At 42.0% G+C, this 27,889-nt stretch overlaps 1 protein-coding gene across 1 annotated transcript; it reads right to left on the bottom strand.

The window, feature by feature from the left end:
• Positions 1 to 124: 124 nt before the first annotated feature.
• Positions 125 to 27,562, bottom strand: LOC118779400 (serine/threonine-protein kinase 4-like). The gene is made up of 11 exons (XM_036531499.1): positions 27,066 to 27,562; positions 24,437 to 24,517; positions 21,504 to 21,632; positions 21,118 to 21,232; positions 20,594 to 20,758; positions 20,082 to 20,249; positions 19,106 to 19,243; positions 18,584 to 18,712; positions 18,022 to 18,208; positions 7,273 to 7,421; positions 125 to 458 (listed from the first exon to the last, which is right to left on the bottom strand). The coding sequence occupies exons 1-11, from the start codon at positions 27,107 to 27,109 to the stop codon at positions 300 to 302; spliced, it is 1,464 nt and encodes a 487-aa protein (XP_036387392.1). The 5' UTR covers positions 27,110 to 27,562; the 3' UTR covers positions 125 to 299.
• Positions 27,563 to 27,889: the final 327 nt, after the last annotated feature.

Below are 27,889 nucleotides of genomic sequence, written 5' to 3'. Positions count from 1 at the left end.
AACAATGCAGTACCACAATGGAAGTACAGTTACAGTAGAAAGAAGCTTGAGGTTCCAGGCATCCCAACAGTGAAAAGAGGCAATAAATTAAAAAAAAAAACAAAAACAAAAAAAAACATGCCTGTTTGGTGGTCCGTGTTCACAGCATAGCGTGATGCTGTGTCAGGTTATCACAAGGAGCTGAGATAAGAACTGCATTGGAAAGTCCAGCTTCGTGGATAACAGAGTCGGCTCTCGTTCTGTCCAGTGTAGAGAGTTGGGGACCCCGCTGGGCTCAGTGTAGCCCGGCCAGCAGCTGCTCAGAAGTTGGGCTGCCTCCGTTTCTTGGCCTCAATGGCGTCCAGGATGGGCTGGCGCTTGGCTTGGTAGCGCTGGCGGATCTCCTCGATCTCCTGCTCCATCTGGGGGTCGAGGGAGTCCAGCCTCACCTTCAGCTCCTCGACGCTCCAGGTCCGCATCTACAAAGCACAGGGACTCGGTTTGAGGGCGGCAGTGTAGCACAGTGGGAAGGTGCAGGGCTCGTAACCACAAGGTTGCTGGTTCAATTCTCCGCTGCGGCACTGCTGCTGTACCCTTGGGCAAGGTACTTAACCCACAATTGCCTCAGTAAATATCCAGCCGTATAAATGGATAACGTGAAAATTGTAATGTATGTAAGTTACCCTGGTTAAGAGCATCTGCTCAATGACAATAACTTAATGCAATGGAAAACAATGCCTTCTGTGCAGGCCTACACTGAGGTCATTACTCTTTCCCTCAGTGTGGTCTAACAAGTTAACAGGTGCTTGCTATACACAGCAGAGTACATTAAACATTCTTGAAAAATTGTTTATTCCTTCCAGAATTTTGCAGTGTTTTAGGAAGGTATGTCATAACTCTCACCCTGGAGACACTAACCTTTCACACAGTACCTGCCTACCCAGCGTGGGGTCAGACTCAACACCACAACACGCTGCCCCTAACAAGTGGCGTGTGGCGTATCAGGCATGAGAGCTTCCCTTTTTGAAGACCACATCCTCATTGCTGACGTTATTTTAAAACGATGCCCAGGAAGTGCAGCTTTTAAAAGCTCTGGTGCTGCCTCAATTCAACGAAAAAGTAGGCCATGTTTAATAGGGCAAAAATGCACCGAGCTGAAGAAAATTCCTTTGTTTTGTTTGACGGACTTGGCAGTATATGGCAGCTAGAGATGACCAAGTTTAGCAGTGCAGCGCCACCAAAGGTTTTGTGCATGCTTATGTAGCCAAGGAGTTCTGGCAGCCAGATAAGAAGATATGCAGAATTCGGTCTGTCGTTTGGTAGTGTGAATACATAAATACACACCTACACACACACACACACACACCTTCCTGTACTCGTGGTGGACTTCTGGTGGACCTAGTGGATTCTGGATACACAAAAGCGGTACCAAATTTTGCTTGTTGCTGTATATGTCACATGCCATTGTAATCCTCCCTGGAAGGAGGGGCAGCGCTTACAGAACAAACATTGCCCCACCCAACTGTCCAGCAAGCAGGATGAGTCTTTGCCTGTTGCCTGTTCTCTCTTAAACACAGCTAGACAGACGTGTATGTGAGACCTGCAGAACGAATATCTGGGACATACAACTCAAAAACACCAATAATTGTTCATCATCCCAAAAACGTTCATGCACTGTGTGTGTAGCAGCTACAAAACCGGTATGTTTTAAAAAAGTAAGACCGCTGCTGATCGTTTTCCCTATGGATTCTCTGTTGGCTGTATTACGAGCACGATACAGCTATTTACTGCCTCGATCAATGAGATAAAAATAACAGTGGCGTCTGCATCCTGTGCGGAGTGTCTCGTCCCGACTTGGAGGGTGTGATTCAGGTTGACCTGACAGCCAAGCAAGGCTGGGGGGGTGGGGGGGAGGGGGGGCAGATGAGCTGGGCGGTCACGGCATGGTCAGGGATTAATCGATGAAGGTTGCAAATCCTCCCTTTATACGAATGCTTACACAACCCCGGCGGGCGGACACACACACACACACACACACACACACACACACACACACACACACACACACACACAGCCAGGGTTAAGTACAGAGGGAGGGAGGGGTTGAGATGGAGGACACGTGGCTGAAAAAGAAGACAAAAGGAGCAAAGAGGAGGAGCAAGGACAGTAGGGAAGAAGACGGAAGCTGAGAGATTGTGTTCCTAACAGGTTTCGGTAACTTGCAATTTTGACCAGGATTTACAATCTCCTCGGCCTATTAAAACCTCTATCTGGTGATACAAAACAGAGCATCAGGGAAAATTATCAATGGAAATATGAAGAGTTAAGGAGAAGACTTATAATATTAGCTTCACTCCGCTCAAAGAGGAGTTACCTTTTTGGAATGAGAGATTTAACAACCTCGCAACCTGTAACATTTTTTAGATCAAATACAAACTCATCATTGTGCTTTTAAAATTTTATTCTAAAAAGAATCTGAAGGGTTCTACAGAAACTGCCTCCTCTTTTGTTTCTTCACTGTCACTGAAATTTCCATAAAGCAATTAGAAACCAATCTGAACTCCCACGGTACACAATGCAAACAGAAGCTCAGTCATTGCAAGACTAATATGTTAGATTTTAATTAAATTTCTTCCAACAATTCCAAGAAATTGAGGATACGCCCAACATATTTTATGTCAAAACTACAGCACTGCCAATTCAATCAAAAATTTCCTTGTCATTGTTTGCATTGTGGCTCAAACAAATGACTTTTTGACAACATCTGATGGCTGTGCCTTAAATATTTTATGAGAACTTGAAGCATCCCAATTTGAAGGAACTGGCGGTGAAGGGTGTGGTTTTCAAGGAGCCTTCTAAATTCTGGTTAAAATGAGCCAGCACTATAATTACGATGTCAACTGACAGGCAATACGCATACCCGTGGTTTCAGACTCTGAGGTGACCTTAAAATCAAGATGTAAAAAGGGAGGAGATTATATACTTCGAGCCACCTCTTCACTTCCAGTGACCTCTTCACTAAAATCTGGGCCTCACACATTACTATCAGCAGTGTAGCATAGTGGTGAGGAGCAGTAGCAGGTTGACAGTTTGACTCCCCTTTGGGGCACTGCTGTTGTACCCTTGGGCAAGGGACTTAACCCAGAATTGCTTCAGTAAATAGCCATCTGTATAAATGGGTAACATAAAAAATTGTAAGCTATGTAAGTCGCTTTGGATAAGAGCGTCTGCTAAATGCCAATAATGTAATGTACTAGAAGTCAGCCAGTGTGACAGACAAATGGGAGGACCCAAAGAAAAAACATTGTCACCTTTCACTGACCCAGTCATAAGCAATAGAAGTGAAGAGCCAAGTACTTCAGTCCATCAATACAAATCTGGTTTCACCCCCCCCCCCCCCAAACCACCTCCTGTGAAATTAATGTGGCATTACCTCCCCTATCAGACCTTTGGTCTTCGTTATGTATGCACGCACCCGCAGCAGCTGGCAGGGATCTGGTGCCATTCGCACACGTCGTTAACAAAGCAAAGGTGAGAAAGGAGGACACGTCGCTCTCCGTGAAAAGACCAAAGGGTGGCACTTCCCTGCCAGCTGAACATCAGCGCTCTCCGGGCAAATGCTCAGGACGCCCGGGCTGTTACCCTCACTTGCTTATTCGAGCTGGCACTTCTGCGCCGCGCATGCCATCCTTTGGTACAGAAGCCGCTTTGTTCACAACGATTCACAGTTGTATTTTAGTGCAATTTGTAGCAACACCTAACATACTTTTTATAACATACCTTTTATAGGCTAACATACTTTTTACAGGCTGAAAAATAACACACTTTTATAGCCTGAAGAAATGGGTAAATAAAAAAACTTTTCAGATGGGGAGTTAAAGCTAAAGCTTGGGGTCTTTCAGATGGGGAGTTAAAGCTAATAATGGAATCCTTTCAATACCGCTGGATATTTAATCAAACTCAGGTTAAGAATCTTGTGTGAGGGTAGAGCAAAGCTCTTGGGATGTCAGCTTGCAGCTTGCTATTTACAAACCCAGTACATTCAGAATCAAATCAAACCTTCCAACATGAGCCCTAGAGAAGGTCAGCTCAGTATTATAATTTGTGGTCTCTGGAAATGCTACTCAATTCAATTTAATATTTTACCCAACATATTTTTGAGCCATGGAGATGGTGGGGATAGCCGAGAAACAGGTTCAAGCCATCTTCAGGGGGGGGAGGAAAAGTGACCTGCATTATTTTTTGAAAATATTTTAGCTGCAGGCCTTGTTGTTGTTTTTCCTTAGGAGAACCACAGCTAAAATATGTTTTAATTATTCATTTAGTGGCAGTATGCTGTGAAACCACAGCGTGCATGAAATGAATAATGAAATGGCTTCCTTTAGGGACCCATGTTTTCGGGCAGGCAAATAAGATGCACTGGCTGTTGTCAGAAGTTATTAAAAACTATATATCAAAAAAAAAAAAAAAATTCTCAATTTCAATGGAGACCACACACAAACAGGGAGAGGACGAGAGTGGTGTGCTGTGTACCTGCTGGTGGCATTGTTTTGACACTGCGTGCTATACAATATAGTCAGTAAATCGACACCCAAACCATCAGATGGATTTCAGTGGACAGAGAGGAAAGGTGTAAAAAAACTGTCTGGGACCGTTAGAGTCATGAAAACACATACCGCTGCTCAGAGTGGGAGGTGGAATTCCCCTGATAACGGCACCATGAAAACCTGCCCCCATCGTTTTTAATCTTCACTCTGACCATCAAGCCGCACTGCTTTCTCACACACTAAAAGCCCTCTTCCCTTACGGTCCAATGAGCATCTCAGACGAGCAACGGAAGGTGACTGGCATTTATCACTGCTTTCAATTTAGGGGCAACAAAATGATTTGAAATGACAATATGGCCACTTCTTACATGTAAGTAAAGAGGACTTGGTAAAGAGGCCATGGTAAAGAACTCTTGGCAGAGACTCTGCAGCTTCTGTTGGTGATTAACAGAAAAGGCAGTGTGTCTCTGACAAAGCATACTGACCCCAGATCAGCTCAGACCACCCAGAAACATGCATTCATAGCTACTGAAATGCTTTCTTGCTGGTAACTCCACAGAGAGTAAAAAAAAAATAAAGGCAATGGTAGAGTAAGAGCAACATTTACATTTGTGCCATACGCCCAAAGTCAGCTAAAAAAAATCTCCTTAAAGTACACGTAAACACAAACGTGATTATAGCCTGTATGACTTGGGGAAAAAATACCTGATATGCTTGTCATTTATTTATGATAACGACTGATTTTGTGACCAGTGTTGTGCCACGTGCCAAATATCGCAGGGTAGCTGAATTATAAGATGATCCTAAAAATTCCAATTTCAATTGACGCCTGACATATTAACCTCAAACCTTTGAAATGGGAAATGCCCGACAGTTTCAAGTCAAAAGAATCTGGAAATGATAACCCACATAAATATGATGAGGCACTACTGAAAAAACAAGGGGCAAAACAATTTAATGAAGTGTGAAATGCATGTTATGAACATACACACTTTCTTAGTCAACAGAATGCAGTTGACCATAAATTTACCTATAAATTAAGATACACTTCAGCTCTAAACACATTAAGAGATCAGAAATTCCTAGAACCTTTTTTACTCATTATAAACATTATTTCTGAAATATCTTCTGTCATTGACGATGGTATGTAGAATTCTTGGGATCACTGTAACACAGCAAAACTATTTCACCAACAAAACATTTCTCATTTTTAGGTTACTACTAATTAATTTAATCTAATTCTTATTTTAAGACACGAAATGAAATAACATAATGGAAAATCAAGAATGATGAACCCAGCTGGCCCGAATGACCTGTTCTCATTAGACGTCTCATGATCTTACGTTCTTATGTTTTTAATTACTTTATATTACTTTACAAAATCAATAACACTAACACTCATAAATCCAATGACATCAATGCATCCACATGAAGTCATCTATTCCTGCCAGGAGAACTGGAGCCTCAGAGAAAAGCCAGATAATGCTTGTTTTTCTCCCATCATGAAATATGTTTGTGAGTAACTTGCTGGCACAGTGTTAGTTAGCCGCCAAGATAGTATGAATCTTAACCTCTGAAATGATGGCATTACATCATTCAAACCAATTTTTCTTTTCCTTTATATCCCAGTTATTTCATGACCTTTTTATGATTTTTTTAATCTTGGGGAGGACACAGAGCTAGACTCTATCTGGAACTATTTTTAAGAGATGTAAACGCCACCCTAGGGGAACAAACACACTACCTGACATGTCTGTTCGAAATGACATACCCATAAAAGCAAAAACGGAAAAGCAGCTGACGCTTCAAAGTGCCAAGGAGGGGTAATGGCCAGCCATCCAACACACTCCTGCCACTTTGTGTTAAGAGGAACCAAAGCAAAAAAAAAAAACAAAAAAAAACACAGCACTGTGGTAGAAACCGAGAGAACAAAACAGCAAAGTCAAGCATGCCACAATGCATCTGTCAGCCACTTGCTGAGACACGATTTTCCACATACCTACCCCTCCTAAAAAAAAAAAGAAAAAAAGACACCCTCTAGCTGCCACTCAAGCGGAAAAAAGGTGTCCTCCTCACCCTTGACATTCCTACCTGGGTCTGCATTTTCGCAGCAGACATGCTGAGCTTCTGCTTGCGCAGAATTTCTTGATGACCAGCGCAAACAATGAGAGATCAAATCGATGGCGAATCCAAATGGTGCATTCAATCATCTGCCCTTAAGACGTTTGCTTTTTTTATGTCTGAGCCAGGTCAAGCCCAGGGAAAGCAAATTAACATTCATTATCAGTAGATCATTACTATTTTAACAGTTATGGTAGAAATCTACTAATGAGTATCACAGACTTCTGAGGTGAGAGTTGTTTTATGCAAATATTTAAAACTTAATGATTAAAAGCATGACTAATGAAAAGACACCATTCACTCCCAATCTCATCAGTTTGAGTATAAAAGCAGGCAGAGAGTAGACTTAATTGAACTATTTAAAATTTTTAAAGGGATTCAAATGGAGGACATCCACATTACATTTTGTGAAGGGAATCAGAAGGGACAGGCAGAAGGTAGTCAAAGCTTCATTTGACTTGCCCTGTTAAACACAGAATCACAGTCATCTCATAGGAAACCCACAGGAAAGGCAACAGAAAGATCGAACCTGGGACTAAAATGAGAATGTGTGTATGAACCCTTAGTTCACAGATGACTTACAGTTCTGCATGCGGATGCACAGCGGCAAAAAAAATTCACTCACCATTTCGATGTCACACTCTGCTGGCAGCTTGCGGTTGTCTCCACCATGGTCCGGCTCAGACACCCCGCTGTGGCTGTTGGCCTCCTTTTCCTTCTGCTCAAAGTACTCCAGGAAGGAGGGCTTGGCTGGCTGCATGGTCTCTTCTCTCCCTGCACATAAAATGCAAGACATGACGACACCGACGTCAGTACACACCACATTCAAGGCTAGAACTTTCATGTTCTACCCTGTACATTGTGAAAACCTTTCAATTGGCTAAAGGGTTGAATCTGATAACAATACAATCTGTCTTGGAATGAAACAAGTATTACGAGTAATATGTTGAGATATTTGCCCAGTCTTGCTTTATGCAGCTAGGCCCAAAAGTGGAGCTGAATTACATTACTGTCATTTAGCAGATGCTCTTACACAGAGCAACTTGTATAGGTTACTCTTTTATCCAGTTATACAGCTGGATATTTTACTGAGGGAATTGTGGGTTAAGTACCTTGCCCAAGGGTACAACAGCAGTGCCCCAGTAGGGAATCAAACTAGCAACCTTTCAGTTATGACACCTACTCCTTATCACTGCACCACACTGCTGCCCTGTCTGCAACAGTTAAATTTGTAAACCCTGTGAATTTGGTGCATGTGGTCTGCCAAACATGCTAATGGTTGTAGTGGACAAATTGTGGTGTAACTTTGAAAGTTTGGTGTAAATAGCTTAAATGCTGGTGTGAGAGTTAATGTTTACATTTTTTGCGGTGATAAAATAAAACAAGAAAGAAAATACTGTCAGACTTGAACACCTTTGACATGCTTCACATGCAGACAAATACTGTTCATGATTCAAATCCTTCCTCTTTTTATTACACATATATATTTACAGACTGATCTGAGTACCTTAAAAAAATCCTTGTCTTGTATAATACATATCATAGTTGCGGTTATATCCATAGTATCATGCATCCTGTTTGAGAGCTTCCATCTCAATCACTTCTAAACTGGCTGTGGCCAATTAAGGGGCCAAGAGCTTGTGTAGAATTCAATACACTTCCAATGAGCTCAGATGCCAAATAACAAGAACTGACAAATGTAATTTGTAACTACATTATAACTATAGCTCTCCAGGTTGGTCACCACTATTTACTGAGTACTTGAAATTTCCCCCAGAAACCTCTATACCCTCTGTAACCTTTATAGTCACTACTATTTAGTGAGTACTTTAAATTTCTCTCAGAAACCTCTGTACCCTCTGTGACCTCTGTGCGATTAAATAGCGATTTCTCCCAAGATTAATGCATTTTCCTTTTCACTCAGTCTTGGATACAATTTACATTGCACTTGCAAAATGTAAAAATGTAGGGCAGTGCTTACAGAACAGAAATCAGGTCTGAACCTCAGATGGGACACTTCCTATATTCCTGAAAGCATTACTGTACTCAAATTGCTTCAGGAAATATCTAACTGTATAAATGCATATCATCTAAAAACATTAGCCTTACAAGTCACCCCAGATAAGAGTGACTGCTGTGCAAATACATAACATGATATTTATATGAGCCAAGGTTTCCCTTAATGTTGGATCCTCATTGGCTCCAATATGTTATTGATATGAAAGTGCGATGTGTATTTTAATACAAAGCGATAAAAAAGAAAGTGTGAAGTTATTTGTAGAAAAACGCCCATGGACAAAAGATTTACAAATTAAACACTTATATTGAAAATGACCTCAACTGCAGCCATCACGAATTCACTGAGGACAAAACTGGTAACCGTTCAGCTCTGAAAACACACAACAATTGAAACCGTATTACATTCATAGAATGAGTCTCAAAAGCCATTTTTCCAAGGGCCCAACATCTTCAGGTACCATTTAAGAAAAAATGTTCATTTCCCTGTTGCAAAATTGTTCCCAGCTGTTTCTGGTCTATTAATGCAGTTAACGGTTCAGGTTCTTTGAAAGGGTTCTTCCTGACTGATTGTGCCCACAGGGACAAACGAAATGGGGAGCCTGTTTTATATTATATATATATATATATATATATATATATATATATATATATATATATATATATATATATATATATATATAAATAAACACACACACACACACACACACTCCTACAAAAACTGGGAATTGCATTTGTTACTGGTATACCAGCGACCCCATAAATTGTTTCAGGGCACAAAACGCCCGTCGTGCTAACCCTTCAATTTCACACCCCAGAGAATAGGGATCAGAAATATTAATAATAAAAACCCCACAGAGAACAGCGTGACAGACAATGCTTTCAGGCATCAGTGGAAGAAGGCAAGAACAAGAAACAATTTTCACAATTCTGATCCTACCAATTCGTCCTTATTGATAAATAATATGAAAACATGTGCAATTGTTTCCTTTCTAAAACAGACCTGCACATCTTTCACTTAGTATGGGCCAAAACCAATATTAAAGCAAATTAAAAACTAATAAAATGTGAAAATGGTCATTCTTTGACTGAAACTAAAAAGAGTGTTGGGCGTGTGGGAGTGAGTTTATATTGCCCCCATACGTGTTTAATGTTATATTATGTTATGTTCCACACCTGAAGAAATTAATCTGTCACCTTTGTTTCCAGAGACAAAGAAAACTCAAGGAGTTCTGAGCATGACGGTATCGAGTATGGCTATATACTCCAGCAGGACAATCAGAGATGTACATATTGTCCCTGAAACATGCAGGGAGATGATAAATAATTAAAGACAGCCACATTAAACGCTGTCCTCAATGCCCCTTTAGGACAAAAATAGAAATTATTTCCCAAAAGAACGCTTAAAGATAAAATGGCCCCAGAGTATCTCCACTTACATCCACCATGGCCTGAGAAGATGCCACGAGGCACTTTCACTTTATAACAATTACAGAAAAAGCTGTTAGAGTGCATTGTATTTGAATTCCATCATTATTCATTTCCACAGTACAAACGAACAATAGACCATAACAACGACTTGCATCATTTCATACAAGACCCATCCATCTTAAAGAAGGCTTTTTCTTCATTTTAAATAATTAAAACACTATTGGGAAAATAAAAAGGTCTGCTTTTGCTTTTAACTGTTTGTGCTATCTGCATATATGAACACCCACTAAGAGCAGATCACCCAAGTCCCGCTCATCAAAGGACCCTTTTGCTTATCATTAATTCACACAACGCTAAATTATTCAGGTATTTTCCCATTGTCTCACTCTTCATTTTCCTTTCAAAGTAGCAAATTTGGTACAAAAGCCAAAGCCAGGGCACACTGGAGGCAGGCCAGACAGCATTCAGGGAGAAGACAGGAATTCACTGCAGCAATTTGTCCACAGCGCTGTGAACACAAGCATTCCGAGGACTACATAAACTGGGATAATGAAACAATCCATGGCCGATTTATCATGTGTCCCCTGTTGATACAGCCTGGTATATACGCTAACTGCCCCTGTTCTGGCCAAGAGCGCTGCACGGCACCCCCCTGTTCAAAGTGGTCCATAAATCTTGAAAAAGCTACACCCTTTCGCTCTCCATGGAGTTCCCCGTCTCCCCTGCCAATACGACCTCTAATGTCCAGCACATCTTTCCCTCTGACTATTCATGAGACCTTTTATCCAGCCACAGCTCACCTCAAGCTCTGCTCAGCTCATATCCTCAGGTCACACAGGAAAGGTCTCATTTAAGTTTCAAGAAGCACACAGAAAGACAAAGAGCGCTTTTATCACTGTCCATAGGTAGCCACTGTTTATATTCTTTCAGTCTTCTATATTGTTCATATGAAGGGACATGTCTGCATTCTGTATTCCACCCACATTGTCCCTGTATACAGCTCAACGCTTTGCACAGTGGTAGCATACTTTTATGCATTTTCATTCCTCATGGAGCAGCATAAGGCTTTGGCACTGTAAAAAAAGATTTGTAAATTTGCTCCTGTAATGGCTTCATGAGGAGCAACGTTTTTCTTTCCGCACCAATGTATAAAGTGGATATCGGATCAGCCCCATTTGAAGAGTAATATGCGCTATCAGCTAAGGTTATATTATTTTGGATATTACAAACCAAGTGATGTATGAAGCAGGGTTCTAGTGCTGCTACAACACAAGTTATTGAACATCAAATGTAGTGAAACTGCAAGACAAACCAACTATACGCAGCTACCAACTACACAGCGTGTAGCGGCCTACAACATTACAACACAAGGCTATGCTAGCTAATGTATGTGTGTCAGACATACAAAGTGCTTTACAGACATGCAGTAGTGCCTATGCTGGAGTTGCAGATGTGTCTGTCCTTTAAATTGGTGCTAAATTCACCTTGGCGCGCTGTGTGACCTGCAGTGTGAAAAGGGGGTGTTGCATTTAGCACTCGTGCAGAATCGCATTATTGGAGGATTCCATTCAGCGCTCCTGCACGGCTGCAGGGGTCACCACAGTGAGACGAGCCTTAATGCACATTTGGTGATCCCAAGCGGGGTTTGCATAAAGAGGGAGAAGGCATTAACAAATACTGGAAACAAGGCTGTCTGTAAGCAGGAAAGGCAAGCTGCAACACAGAAGCAACCACTGCAGTTTTCTAAGAAATTAGACAAACCAAGGGTAATAGAAGTAGTGTGATATATAGTGGAATTTATTGTCCAACATATTGTCCAACATAAGCTATTGTCCAGCTTTCCATCGTAGATGATTTAAGTTTCTGTCACCTGACCAATTACATTTAACCCCTCTGCACTCACTGAACACTCCTCCTGAGCAGTACACATAGTGTGGCGTAGTGGTAAAGAGCAAGGATCATATACCATATTAAAGGCTGGTGGTTCAACACCCAAGTAAAAAGACAAGGAACTTAACCTGAATTGTGATGGTAAATATGCAACATATATATATGTCAAATATGTATAAATGGACAACGCAGAAGTTACTGTGGATGAGAGTGTCTAAGAAAATGCAATGCACGTGTCCCTGTGTAGCCATTTACTCCCACACGATATTTCAGCAGTGAGTTTCGTATCTCCTCAGCCTCCGTTCTCATGGTGTATCAATGCATATTTCAAAATTCAAATCACAAAAGGCAGCCACTGAATTGTACCTTCCCAGGCTTTCAGTAGCTCAAACACTAAAATACTGAGAGAATGACACAAAATGAATTAATGGTGTACTATGAAATGGATCCTTTTAGCAAATTAGTTCATTTGGTTGGTGTCATTCTTTCATGTGCATTTGGCTCATGTCTATTTGAGAAGAAAATGCACAGCCATCAAGGAATTTAACTTTCCCAGTGCTTTCATAAGAAACAACCTTTCTGAAATACTGGAATCAGCATCAGAAAGGGCAGATATGGTTGAGTGAACAAAGGATACCAGTAATGGCCCTGAAGATCTGTGCATGCCTAATTGTAAATTCTGGCATTGTAGATGGCTTGGGATCACTGCATTTTCAGACCCTGTTCAATACAAAACATCCTGCTCTCTCTTTGTATCAGAAATGTAAAATACGATAAAACTGAGCAGACCACCCAGGCTCAAACCTCTCTGCCACTGTTGGTGCCTAAGAGCCGCTAAAGCCAATGCTGGCTGAATAATTCACCAGATCTGCAGTTAAGACAAGGATAAGCGCTCCCTGGGACTCTGTTTCTACTTTCTTGGGAGACAGTTTCATTTTTAAGGCAGCATCTCCAGCAGAAGTCATCTGGAGAACACCACAGGGGGTACAGCATATGGGGGGGGAAGTGTGGTTTCAAGAGTTTCTTTCAAGCTTTCAGTCCCACACAAAAAACAAAGCATGCCCTCCCAAAGGAGCACTACTGCTCGGCTGTGATCTCTGTGAAGACAGGAACAGACATGGACCTTACAGAGAAACCCAAGAATTCGCCATGACCCTGAAGACAAAATCAGGACAACACGTCAAAATACTGTTTACATTCCTGTGGCTGCCATGGTGTAGAAGACTCCCTCCCTGCTGTATACATCCGTTGTGGTCGGAAATGAGAAGGAACCGAAACTCCTGTAATGCAGATGTCTCTATTCTACATTACAGCACACTGGGTCACATAACTGAAACATTAATCTTTCTCGACACACAGCACTTCATACACTTGCATGCCTGTCACCCCAGATTAAACGCCACAGCTCATTATAGCATGCCGCCGAAGCCTGCTGTAATTTAGTTAACTTTTTGCCCTTTCCACTGGTGCCTTGAACCCATGCACAATCTGAGAGCGAGACCCTCCCCGGAGGAGTGGAGTGTTGCTTTCCAGAGATGCTGTAGACTAGTGAAATGCTAAAAAAAAAAATATATCCTTTGAGGCAAACCCTACATTAACAGATAAAGAATGGTTTGATTTCAAGAGCCAGGTGAGCTATTCAGGCATTGCATATTGTTCTTTACAAAGGGACAGGTCTGCATTCTGAATTCCACCCACATTATCCATGTATACAGTAACCTCCACAAAAGACCAGCACACATAATGATTCAGCTCTTCCCATGGCCATTACAAGTTTTCTATGATCCTAACTAAAATTTGGCACAAGCCGTGCAGATTCGCTGATCTGTATACCACGCGGATCGGCAGACACAGCAGGTTCAGTGAATGGGAAGGGCCAAACGGAGTGAGGCATTCATGCTGTGTCATGCATGACAAGACTTGCATCAACCACAAAGGAACACTTCCTTTCCCAGCTGTGTCAACAGTTCTTTATATGTTGGACAGTTTGGTCAGACAGTTTTGACGAGTGCCGTTTCACCCAAGAAAGCTTGACCAACACAGGTGGTCCAAAGGCTTTTTATGTCCAGCAGCCAAAACAAGTACATCTTGAGAGCGACTAAATTTTAGCAAGCCAACTACGAGTTCAAACCTCAGTTCAGGTGGCTATTGCAAAAGCAACAGACACAATGGGCCCGAATAGCAATTAGACTATCAGTAATGCCATTCAGACCTATCCGATTAGTCTGTAGGCAAACTATGCTGGAATGCAGATATTGTGTCAATATGTAAACAATCCAACCTCACTTTCCACAGGGGTCTTGCTTTTCAGCATGACAAGGGAAAACCAATCAAATGCTGTGTGGTACAACAATAGCTTGCATTAGACAGCACATAAGACACAGAGTGAAAACACTGTTAGGAGTGTGTTTCTGATTAGCTCTGGGGCAAGGGCAAGCAAGCAAATCAGGAGTTAACTTCACAATAAACCAGTTGCATCACTTTCAAACGTGGAAAAAAAACATAATGCAATTAACTGCTAATTTGTCTCTAATGTCTTTATCTCGACTACCTGGCGGTGAAAAGAAATAGCCATTTAATTCCCCAAGCGCCATTAGCGAAAATCAATGGCTTATTCTAAGCACCAGGCTTACACATGGAATACTTATCTCAAGGTAGAAGAGCAAGATTGGAATTGGAATTTAATTTAGAAAGGGACTGTTATTTTCCATGTGCTCTGCAGTTAATGCCTCCTTCAATGCTCCCTAAATTAATCCATACCAATTAGATAAACTGCCATTAGTATCTGATGGAAAATGTGTGTGATTCTGAGGTCTGCCCAATGGGGGAATTTGATCGGTTTAATTTACCCGACAGTGTCTGAGTAAGCTGCAACCAGAGACACCAGTGAGTTCTCCTGAATCGCACCAAGGGCAGTCCACATAATCCAAACGATTCATCCCACTCTCAGACTGTCACACTGACGAAAGTATAAATGAAAAACAAGATACAAAAGTGTAAAATTCTTGTCTAAAAGATCTTGTAAAAAAAACTATTGAGAATACATTTTACAGAATGTATTTTTAGCTCAAAATATGTGTTTAAAATCATTAGGAACTTAATTAGTCATTTTAAGTTATTAAAAATGTACATTAATGCTATTTTGGTATATTTCAATATATTTATGATTTGCATTAATGTATATTTCCAATATATTCTTGAACTGAATAATATACTCCTCAGTATATTGCAATATATTTCATTTCTGTCTGGGACTCCCTGCCAAAGCAATAATTTGAGACAAATAATGTAGGTTACAGTGCTGTGCAAGTCATCTATCAATCACTGTAGGTAGATTATTTGGGTGATCATTATTGTAACTTAAATATTTTATTTTATAAACATTTAAATATTAAATGTGTCCTGTTGTCCTGTTTTCCCCTACACTACACCATCCCTTCTGCCAGCCATCTCCTCTTGACTGCACACACAAACATCTCAACCTGCTGTAAAAAGGTCCGGCTGCTTCATCCCTCTTCTTCCTACACTCCCCCTCATCTGAGAGACAGCAGCCCTGCGCCAGGGGCTCCACGGTGATCATATTTACTACAGTCAGCTTTACAAGCAACTGTTCTCACAGTGCCCATCTCTCTGTCCTGAAGGTGCACCAGAAAATGCTTCGGCCGTTCAGTCGCCTCGTTATTGCCTCATTAATCCCTTCAATTTATTGTCTTTAATTAACAACAATACTGCTCCCTAACAGTTCCCGTTTGTCCCACTTTTCACCTAAACCTTTATATTGGCTGCATAGCAACTGATACTCCGTTTTGTTGTAATACGCTCCTACATTCTCTTCACTTTTATTTTAGAGATTGACATATTTCATCATAATAAGGGCTACAGCAATCACATGTAAAGTGTCTTCAAATATTCTTCTGTTACCTTGCTTATTAAAATAATTGGAGTACTAATTGCAAGTCGCTTTGGTTTAAAAGCGTCTGCGAAATGCCAAATTGTAAATTGTAAATTGGAGTATACTATTAACACCACTGTTAATACTATTTACTTCTACTGCTACTATTACCATTACTACTAGTAATTGTTAATTTCCTTACAACTAACAATTTTCCATCAGATACTAATGAAAATCATTCCAATTTGGACTACTGGACTACTTAAATGTTGCAAAATTACATTCAATTACCTATAGGACAATTAACTGTGTGGACAAGTGGAGAAAAAAAGGCCTTTTCTGTTCTCCAAACCTTTTTCACATTTTAATCCCAACCTTCCGATCCATTAAATTCTTCTGTAGGCTTACTGTTTTCCAATGCTAAACTGACATTTGGTGTTTTACTTCCAAAGTACACCTGTCCAGGCAGCAAACACGAGCAAAGGAAGGCACTTAGCTCCAAAGGCCTCTGTGGAACAGCACTGTGCTGCTCAGTCAGGTCTGAGTACACATCACAGGTCAGCTGCAACAACCTTAAGAGAGGTTTCAACTGCAAGTTTAGACCACTGGACCACTGAACCCTATTAGAACTTACACGTCTATTCCTTATCCGCAAGACAAACAGTGACATAAACTGAACTGATATAATGGTTAGAGATGCCAAAAAAGCAAATAAGTTGTGGAAATGTCATTCTTTCCACTGAACAGACATAACCCTCTCTCACTCCTGTAGTTAGAAAAAAAATGATGATGTCTGTTTCTTCCACACAGATGACAATCATGGAGCACATTTTTACTATGTATGAGATCATATCCCATATCACAGAAAGCTCATAAATCAAGGTAAATAGCTACACTATCTCAGACATAACTGTGAAGTAACTGATATCAAAGTAACAAGAAATAAGAATCCATGACGCATCATGAATATTGGCATGGATTATTAGCAAGTCAAAAGGTACTAAGATGAGTACAGTGAGTTATATTCTGCAAGATCGTAAAAACCATCAGCCACAACTAACTTTAACTGAGCCTGATCTTACCATACAGCCTGGCTGACCACATGAGGGGGATATATTTTTAGATGTTTCAACATGCAAGTAGCCCTGACCTGGACAGAATGCTGCAGACACATAATCTATCTGTTGTCAATTCCAAACAACTAATGACTTTAACCTGTAAACCATCTGTCACTCTGGACGTCTAACAATAGTAGAACATCAAAATTTTAATTGTGGAAAATGTTTGACTATGTACAGTATTTCAGCAATTACAATACTTTTACCCTTAACTGTAAAATCTCAAATCCTGTAAGTAGCCCTTGATAAGGGTAAAAGCTTCATGAATTCCTACGCTATAAAATAATTTACATGCTATATTTCCAACTGGAAAGACAAGAGTGATGGTGGATTGGGAGCGCTGTCCTGCTAGCACTCCATTTTTAACAATGAGACCAAACTAGCCTACACACTTCTGCCATAAGATCATGAGGACATCTTGTGGACGCTAGTGAAACAGCAGCATATATTAATGGAGCTTGTCAGAAAGCAGGGGTTGGCAACACTGGTGTATTTTGTCCAGTATGAATACCTGGATCAATTATTATACTAAATTACAGCAAATGTCCGAGTCAAATACTTAGTAGATACTGTTCAGTGAGAGCTAAAGCCATCAGTAGGACTGTAGCACTTCTGGAACAGCGCTGCCTCACTCAATGACACTTACCTCACTCGAATGACGCATTTTAAGCTATGTCAAGCTAAAAGGCCAAATCATTAAAATTGCAAAAAAGAAAACAGAAACTTACAGCCACAGCCACAGAGCTGTAGGACTGTAGGGAAATGCACGCACACACATATAGTGGATACACATATCCAGTGTGTGCGATGCATTTGCCTACTCAAACTGACATGTAAAAACGTAGGCTGTGTGACTCTTTTAATTTTAAAGTCCTTGAATAACTAATGGCCCCTTGAGGATATAGTTTTATCAGGAGCTGCCAGGATGAGAGTCTGTGAGAGGCTGATGCTATCTTACTAAAGTCCGCTAGTTTTTCTAAAAGAAGCAGTGTTACCGTGCCTAATGCAGCTTTAGCATCCCCCTTACGTTTCATGGTGCCGCCCTCGTCTTCGTCGTCCGAGTTGATGACCATGGTGCCCAGCTGCGACTCCATGGTGCCGTCGTTTTCGATCATCGTGCGGGCCGTGTCCCCAAGTGAGCCCGCCGCCCGTATGGTCCCCGAGTCTGAGGAGCCGGCCCTCACCATGGTGCCCTGGTCCACCTCGTCATCGTCCTGGTGACACACGAGGGCCTGGCGCTCACACACATTCTTACTCCGACACACCCCGAGATACCAAGACCGAGAGGCACCAGGAGCAGGTATACAAACGCTAAAATCATGTGCACTCCTACGCACAAATATCCTAAACCTTGATGGTGTTAAGCACTTTGATAACTCAAAGACAGGGGGGAGGCAGGTAGGATGGGACGCCTCAGCATCATGCCATAGTGAGTCTGAATGCTCAATTTGTTACTTTGTTTCCAAACCAAGGAGCGGTGCCAAGGAGTCAAGTAAGGCGAGATAAAACTACTGTGAGTATTTCTGGCACCTGACATAGTAAATAAACCCTGTTAGATCAGACACAGCTGTGACGGAGCTCTACCGCACCGAGTTCTCGTCATCCTCCTGGTCCTGCTCCCTTTGCTGGGCTTCCATCTTCTTCAGCTTGATCTCCATGGCGTCATTGATCAACGCTCTCAGGATGCTGCTGGGCTTGGCGTTCTTAATGAAGGGGTGCTGGAAACGTGACAAACACAAAGCAGAAAATGGTGTGGCACAGTGGTAAAGAGCAGGGCTTGTAAGCAAAAGGTTGCTGGTTCAATTCCTCACTGGGGCACTGCAGCTGTACCCTTGGGCAAGGTACTTAACCCAGAATTGCCCAGTAAATATCAAGCTGTATAAATGGAGAACGTAAAAATTATAACATATATAAGTCGCTCTGGATAAGAGTGTCTGATAAGTGACAATAATGTAATGTTTTAGAAGATCCACAGAGCAGAGGGGCTTTGTGTTGGTTTCTGTGGGATAGTGTGTAGAAGAACATGAGATGATGGCGTAAAATGTGGCACAGTGACCATGTAGGACTAAGTATGAGAGGGACGGGGGGGACGGACACTACAGAGTATGTACCTGGAGCAGCTGTGTGGCCGCGGCTCTGTTTTCTGGGTTCTTCACCAGGCACTGCACGACAAAGTCCCTGAATGGCTCAGACCACGCGTCCGGGTTTCGGAATGTTGGAGGAGGGTTGGTGGGGATCATAAATATGGCCTTGATGGAGAGAACGCAAGAATGTTCACAAAGCAGCAACACTCTTATCAAATTACATTAATGCAAAAGGATCACATTCACAAATGGCTCTCAATGTTTCGCTTCACCGGTCACTTACAGCTGAACAGCTCAGTTTTTGGCAATATCAGCTGTGTAAGCTCCACGGTGGCTAATGAGGTGAGCGAATCAATAAGCACAATGTCTTTGTGTTTACCGTGCCTGTAATGAAGTTAAAATCTGAGTTATTGAGGCACTGTATAAGGACTATGTACCCCTGTATATTTCCTCTGTTACAGGACATAGCATTAGTCTGATCTGTGGCATTAATCTAAAGCCTGGTTTAAACTGATCCGCTTTAGGTGTATGCATGTCGTTTGAATTAGAGCCAGTATGGTGGTTTGAAGTGCTACAGCCTCAATAATATGTGCACAGTTGGACTTTTCTGGTACCGCTAACACCTGCCCCCATCTTGTTTGTTGGTGAATGAAAGAATGTGATATGTCATGAGATATGTGCATTTACTCGCTAGGTTATGATGGAGGGATCAAACTTGCGTTTTTTGTTATTTCTGATTTGAAGAGAGCAGAACAAAACATTGTAAAGCATGAAACTGATACAGATCCAACATACAGCTCAGCAGCTAACGAAAATTATTTTTTTGTGTGAAAATGAGTGCAATACACATGACGGTTTAAAATAAGTTTTTGTTTGTAAGTCTCATTTTAACAATTTTGTGTACATTAAAACTTAAATAAGGACACTGTGAGACAGGTGATGGTGTTTAAGTTCCGTCATGTACACCTGCAGTGTGAGGCATAGTGAGGGCATGGCGACTCACTCTCATTGGATGGATGTCTGCATAGGGGGGCTTGCCCTCCGCCATCTCGATGGCCGTAATGCCCAAGGACCAGATGTCCGCCACGCAGTTGTAGCCAATCTCCTGGATCACCTCCGGAGCCATCCAGAAGGGAGTTCCGATCACCGTGTTCCGCTTAGCCATGGTGTCCTGGGAGGAAGGCAGGAGAAACAAACGTTGAAGGCAAAAAAAGTGCTGGAGAATGCAGGGGGCTACAGTTGTTACACAATTTCTCTGAGTGCCCTTCACATTACTATTAAAATGCATCATGTCCTCAGGCAAGTAAATGGTACTTCATAATGTCATTCAAGACCCATCTTCTTGGCTTATCATTTACAAAATTGTGTCAATGACCAAACAATTCAAGAGGCTAAATTAAGTCATGATTAGAGGAATATGATTCCTCTGAAACCCAACTGCTTCCCTTCTGTTTAACGTGGCAGCTGGGTCACAGAGCTCGTGTGCGTTGGTCGAAGTGTGGAGGTATGCAGTACCGTTAACTGTCCCGCCACACCGAAGTCAGCCAGCTTGGCCTGCCCCTCCGCGTTGAGGAGGATGTTCCCGGCCTTGATGTCCCTGTGGATCTTCCTCATGAAGTGCAGGTACTCCAGCCCCTTCAGGGTGGACTGCAATATCGTGGCGATCTCGTCCTCTGTTAACTGGACAAGGGTCAAAGGAGAAAAGTGCACATAAATATGCGGGCCAAGCAAAGGAAGGCTTTATCACGTGTGAACTAATACTCATCACCACACAATACATTTCATTATTGTCATTTAGCAGACGCTCTTATCCAGAGCGACTTACATAGCTTAATATTTTTTTTTTTTTACATGTTTTCCATTTATACAGCTGGATATTTACTGAGGCAATTGCAGGTTAAGCACCTTGCCCAAGGGCACAGCAGCAGTGCCCCAGCAGGGAATCAAATCAGCAACCTTTCGGTTACGAGCTGTGTTCCTTTACCCCTATGCTACACAGCTGCCTCACACGCGGTCAGGGCGACACCCTCTGCCCTCACCGTTTTATTCCTCAGCCGAATGATGTCCGAGACCGAGCCAGCACCACAGTACTCCATCACTATCCATAAGTCACTGTTCTTGAAGTAGCTTCCATAGTACCTCACGACGTGCGGACTGGAAGCACCAGAGAGAGGTATTCCGATTACTATACATACATAGTCAACAGAAAAATAATGCACGGAGAAAACAAAAATAAAACATAAGAAAGCGTCATTGTCAAAATCAAGCAGAAAAAGGGGCTGTTATATGGAAACAGTGCATTACGTATAACTGTTTCATGCATGCATCCATTAGCTTAGTAAAACTGGACACAAAATGCATTTTGAAAGAATGATTAATCTGGCTGGAACTTCAGGCTAGTAGAGTCTGAAGGCGTATACTTCACCTGTTACACTGCTGCATGATGGAGATCTCTTTAATGATCTCCTGCAGGTCTGACTCCACTGGCACCTGCTTGATGGCCACAATCTCTCCCGTCTCTTTATAGTTGGCTTTAAATACGCTGCCATAAGACCTGCAGAAAACAGGGGGAAGACAGCGTCTCACTCTGTTCAAATCTCACCTGTTCAAGACTGCATTAAAGAGAGTATTTCCTGTCTGCTTTTTACCCCTTTATGCAACCCTACTGTGGAATCACTATTTGTATATACTAGGCTAATCTCACTGTGTGAAGGAGAGCCTTCACCACCTCTTCCTTGGACTGAATGCTAATTGTCAATTGTATATTAATCAGTTAAGTGTGTGCACATGTTGGCAATTTATTTGGGGAGCCAGCCTACTGGATAACGAGTAACACCTGACTAATTGAAAGGTGATTAAATACAGGTGTGGCTGGGGAGCAGGGAAGGATCACTTTGTCCCTGCTGTAGGCTTGCACAGGCTGGTTTCTTTGTTTGGATTTTAAAATAAATTATTGGCTTTAAAATTTTTTTTTTTTTTTTAATCATTTATGAGAGAAGTATTGGCCAGCTTCTCTTCAAACTGTTACAACCTCTATGTTCAAGCAGGAGAGCTGAGGTGAGGTGAGCACAATCCTCTGCTGCACTTTTGCACTGGTATTTTTTTCACAAGTCACACAGCGCACTAGAGCAAAGTGGGCCCTCATTGGAGGACAGACGCGACTCCACAAACATCTGAGCAAATCAGAGGCGACTGATGAACAGCAGCCTGCCTGAGAGCATTGAGATGAGCATGTCCTCACCAACCAACCCAGCCCTATCCCACTGCTATGGGATTCTGGCCATTGTTGTCCAGGAACGCATGCCGTATGGCCGAGCCTGAGCTCAAAGCGAAGCCTCCAGCTTGCTCACAATATTACAGATATTGAAACTCATGTGGCATGTTATCTATCGCCCTTTGTTTTAATTCCATATAAGTCAACTTAATTTGATTTTTGTCTTGGGCAAGCAAAAGTGTTTGTTAATAACAAAAAGGCTTGCACACTAATTTACAGGAAACCTGATAATCGCGTTCACCACTGCACAGACACGGACATGGATTACGACTCAATCCATGAGGCAAACTGTATACTGAATTGTTATCCTAGTCTCCAGGTGAGCAAAGCGAATGCATGAATTTGATTAAGGATCATTAAAGGATAAGACAAGAATTGACTTAACTTCCTTTACGAAGATAAATGCCTGGGCTATTCATGCTACCCTACACAGGTGAGGGTTATCAGGATGTGTCATTTTTAGCCGTTTTGCTTTTCTTCCCTTTTCAGAGAAAACGTGCGGGGGGGGGGGGAAAGAAGCTATAATTAACAATTCCTCTGTGGACGATCTACACCAGCGCTCAGCTAGCAGCCAGTGACAGTGACGCTTGGCAGGGTTTCACACCATTGCAGACTGACTGTGCAGGAAGTTGAGAAACAGGAAGTGAGGAGCGGCATTCACGATTAGCGTAACAGCCAATGCGTGACCCCCTGCCTGCTAGTGCTCTTCCTCTGATGCAAGACAGAAATAGACAGCTGTAGAGCACTGGCTTTCTGTCCCCCCCGAGCCAGCCGCTCAGGGGAGAATACTCACCAATATCAGCGGGGCCGCTAAGACAAGAACGTCCAAAGTTGTCCACAGGCAACGTGCTGCATTTTGAATGACAGCTTAACTGTCTTTTTTCTGGTATTGTAAATAATGAAAATGCTACATATATAATACGTAAAAATCAACCTCAGCCTCCAACAAGCACCACATGGCTGTAGAGTATACACTGTTAATAACTGCACTGATTTTTCAACTGCAGTTGACTAAGCTGTAAGTCAGTATGGTATTGCAAAAATACCATAGCAGAGATTTCATGAATGCTATATTCTAAATCATTGATCTCTATAACATGAAATGAAGATGCAATGACACTTCCTCTGTTTTTAAATAGGGTTAAGTTTACTGCACCTGTACAACTCAAAGGTTAAGGCTTTCTCAAGCTGAGCTTGATCCCTGCCGTGTCATCAACCAATGATGCCCAGGCTCCACGGCCACAGAACAAACGAGCTCTGTTTCACCGGGCATCGTGGTGGGCATGTCAGCAAGGGTTGCTCGTCTTACCGCTCTCAGGTACCCTGTGACTCATCAGGCGTCTGCAGGTTATCTGGATGGCATCAGTAAAGCCACACCCATCCTCCAACAGATGCTGAGCTCACTGTAGTGCACTAAGTGGCTTGCGGTGTGAAAAACAGTCGCGCTGGCGTGTGAGCATGTTGGAGGACTGCACGCACTACACCCACTGCACTTGCATGAGTACAGTGGTTGTCATGGTGAAAGAATACAGAATACCAAATTGGTGATTTCAAAAAGAGAGGTGTATGAAGGATGGAAAAATCATAAAGGAAAAGGTCCATTTTACAAAATTGGTTGGTTCCATTTTCATTTTAAATCACTGTACTTTCCTTATTTTATTATTACTGTTATTACTACACAACTTACTGATTTTTATTCATTTTCCAACAGCATTGACATAACAGTAAGACATAAAAGATCTATATAACAGACACCAAGGGTGATTTTATGTAATAGAACCACTCGTAAGTCCTATGGTGAAGATGTGCGCTTTGTACATCCACCTACATATTATCCCTGAGGATTCTGGGAAAAAATGGCCCAACTAGAGGTGTGGTTTCTATTCAGGCCTGCTTCATATGGAAACAATGAATAATTAATGTTGTTCACTGCAGAGCAGATGCTAAGATGATGGATGTGAACAGAGTCTTAGTCAATGATCATTTTACAGATAGGCACCCCTGAAAAATCTACAAGGTGCATCCTTCACTTCTGGTTTTGGGAACCCTTTAGTACAAAATACAAAGCACTCTCCAAGACTCACCCTTCACCCAGCTTTTCGAGAACATCGAACACCTCTTCGGGCTGCTTGGTCAAACTGTCTTCACTCAGCTTCTTGAGCTGTCTATAAGGAGAGAGCAATGGTCAAATCCACGGAGGTTTTCTGCAAGCTTGCTGAAATAAAGGTTGCTGACAGACAGTAACTCTTGCAGGCTGCTTCTGCAAAAATTCAGCTGGGCCCCTTGCACTGAACTGCACTAAAAACAGTGCTGCATGGCGCATGTATTTCCAGTACCCACACTATGGCACCGCTCACATTTATAATGCAAGCGCACTGCAAAGCCTGTAGCATTCCTCTTCCCTGCCCATTTATTTTTCTCAGCCTCAATATGATCATAAAAAATTACATCCACCATCTATCCACCAGCTTCCATAACAGATTGACCCACTTCATCTTTTCATGGAAAAAATATTCAAATGGGTCCAGAAAAGACCGGACCACCTCTTAGTCCTGCAGTGGTTCATAACACTGAGCAGTTCTGTCATCAACATATTTTATGATATGAAGAAATATTGTTTGGCAGTAGTAGAAAGAAAACAGCCATTGTTGAGCAACGCTTTAGGAATGCTTTGTCAGAACACTCGAAGGAAGTGACAGCCAGGGGTGACAGGCCTTTTTCTTCCCTGTTCATGCTGGAAGCTCTCGATAACATTATCAGCAGGGTCCTCACTGGCTCAGAATAAAAAGACAGAAGAGAGTGCACACACCAGATAAAAATGCTTTCATTGTGTGTATACAGAGCCTTTGCCATGTTCCCTATTCCATGTGTTCTTCCAAAACTGTCACTGATAGGACTGCAGGGCAGGGGATGTATGCCATAGCTTGGAGGGGTCAATAGTTTTTATGTGTTGTGGCCAAACTCAAATGCTTGACATACTGGTGAAATAAATACAACAATAAATTAGATCAATCTTGTGCCTGGGTCTGGTTCATTGTCTAAATCTAAAAGCAACTGCACAGAGAAGTGTGTAACAAGCCAGTCTGTTCTGTTACATTGACACAGTCTATTTAATTTCCAGCTCAGAAACTGGAGGAGAATAACAGGAAAGGCAGCTTTTCTCTAACCACAGAACATTTTATAGCCTGTGGACATAAAGCATGACACATCAGATAAACAGTAAAATTTGTTCAACACTAGTATCTGATATGATATAAGCTTTATAATGGTTTATAAAATCCCTTGTGAAAAAAACCTCCGGCCACACTACTGCATTAACTATCGTGTACAAGCTGCAGCTCTTCCTCAATGCATTTTAAGTCTTCAAAGTTCCCCAAGCGTCCACCATTTAGCCTATCCTTTTTAAAATGAATTCAGTGAAACTAACCTGTATTTTGGAAAAAGCAGGCAGTACAGCCTATTTACCCAAGCGTTGACTGACAATCATAGGAGGTAAAAAAATAACATATAATGCGGTTCCATTACTGTCTCTGTATGTGGGAGACATTCCATAAACCTCTTTAAACAAGCAGAGACAGGTCCCTAGGAACAGGCAGCAGGGCCGGACCCCGCCACTTTCCTCCACGCGTCACTAAGCAGTTAGCAAACCCTGCAGCCGTGGGGACAAAACTGCCACTTGCGTTCATTTTAAAATTAGTATGATTAGATCAGCTTTGGTAGTGCATGTCTGCCCATTTAGCTCGCCAGCTATAGCTAATATAAACACAACAATAAGGGAGCCATGCAGCCCTATGGAGCTGTCAAGAAAGCACTCATTACAACATTATTTTATACCCGACTTTTAAAGACTTAGTTTTTTTTTTTTATTTGCTAGTAAGCAAATTAGAAAGGACGGGTAAAATACCTAGCTAGGTAATCATGTAACTGGATGTCTCAACTTGGAGTCAAGGAAAGCGTATAACTAGCTATCTAGCTAAAGGTAGTAGATTAGCTAGGTAATATTTGATACTGTTAGAAGAGGATTCCAATGGTAGAGACCAGGACCAACTGAAATGTATAGCAGGCAGTTTTTTTTTAATCAGACATATTCTACAGATTTTGACTGAAGTTTCTGTGAAAAGTCCATCGCTGATTTTGGATGAGTTTACATGTAACAAGCACGCACCGTCCGTGGTCATGGGACATCTCATTTATAGGCATGTAGTTTACATGCTAGTAGGACTGGCAGGTAAATGCTGTTTATCTAACTAGCTTGCGTTTAGTAACTTTAGTATTGTTGGTAACCCGCTCTCTTCCTAATGCCCCGGGCGAACATTAGGAAATTCAGACCGGAGAAAGTGCAATGCCAAATCATGTACAACTAACCACCTAGTCAGCTAAAGCGCTTTAATAAAGAACCTGACACTAGTCCACGACTTCCAGTCCGGGCGAAATATCGACAGTCCTGACGATATTTGTGCAGCCCAACACGGCTGACACCTAGCAATCAATGAGTTAGGTAGTTGGAACAAAAAGAAAATAAACTATAACGTTACAGTTAGATAATTTAAATTGCTCGCAACTAAGAAACAGTTGCTCGCTACCGTTGATGGTGCAATAGTAAACGATAGTTCCCCATTCAAAACAGGCCAGAGAAGAACTAGCAAGGTAACACGAGCTGGTTAGAAAATTATTGATTTATCAACGTCTGATTTACAATGAAGGTTATATTACCTGCGTGGGTGGTTCCTCAGTTGTACCTTGTCCTTATTCTCCATTGTTTCCGTTTTTTGTAACTTTTCTTCCCCCCGTGTGTGTAGCTAGCTTGCTTGCTAGCTAGCTTGCAAGCAAGCCACCGAGGACTTCGCACAAACCTGCACTCTCTTAGCAAACTAACTTTGGCAAATTCGTGTATTTTAGGAGTTGTTGTATCGAACTAGTTGTGCACTAACCTTACACAAATTGATGTCGTTCCTGCCCTGACCAACTACAGCCCCGATTTCATCTACCGGCTAGCGTAAACTAACTGGTTACTGTAAATTGTTTCTTCTTAAGCTCCATTTTCCGTATCGATAAGTTACACCGCTGACTTCCTAAATCGTCTTTCTCCCAATTCCGTCTTTTCTAGTTCAGAGCCCCACATCGGTTTCACTTGATGTTCGTTAATATATTTGCTTTTTGTTTTTTTCCCTTCTCATTGATCTTCCGCATCATTGACAGCGCAGACAGGAAGCATGTCGAACGGAATGGAGCGGAAGGGGTGCGAACAAAGACGGTTTGGACGTCTAGCGACAGGCAGGGTGCGCTGTGTCGCAATCTCTGATTACACAGGGTATGGCCGCACTGAAAAAGCATTTAGGGGACACTGAATGGCCACGTTAGTAGGTACACCTGCCCTTTCCATGAAATAGGTCAGTCAGTGACAGCATCACATATTCAGACTATGCTGTTTAAAGCAGGTAGGCAGGTACCTGCGGATTGTGTGTGTTCAATTCAGAGGAAGGATGGGTAAGAAGAAAATAATTAAATGTCTTTGATTGCTGCATGGTAGTGGGTCA

Source organism: Megalops cyprinoides, chromosome 6 (assembly GCF_013368585.1).
Source record: "Megalops cyprinoides isolate fMegCyp1 chromosome 6, fMegCyp1.pri, whole genome shotgun sequence".
In the NCBI taxonomy this organism is placed as follows: domain Eukaryota; kingdom Metazoa; phylum Chordata; class Actinopteri; order Elopiformes; family Megalopidae; genus Megalops; species Megalops cyprinoides.
The sequence above is the reverse complement of the archived record's forward strand: the minus strand, read 5'-3'. Positions and strand labels throughout refer to the sequence as shown.

Excerpts from the sequence above, each read along its gene's own strand:
- LOC118779400 (XM_036531499.1), bottom strand. The coding sequence starts at position 27,109 with ATGGAGAATAAGGACAAGGTACAACTGAGGAACCACCCACGCAG. Across the intron at positions 20,759-21,117 it reads TTCGGCTGAGGAATAAAACG|TTAACAGAGGACGAGATCGC; the intron begins GTGAGGGCAGAG and ends ACCCTTGTCCAG. Across the intron at positions 19,244-20,081 it reads CAGACATCCATCCAATGAGA|GCCATATTTATGATCCCCAC; the intron begins GTGAGTCGCCAT and ends CTCTCCATCAAG.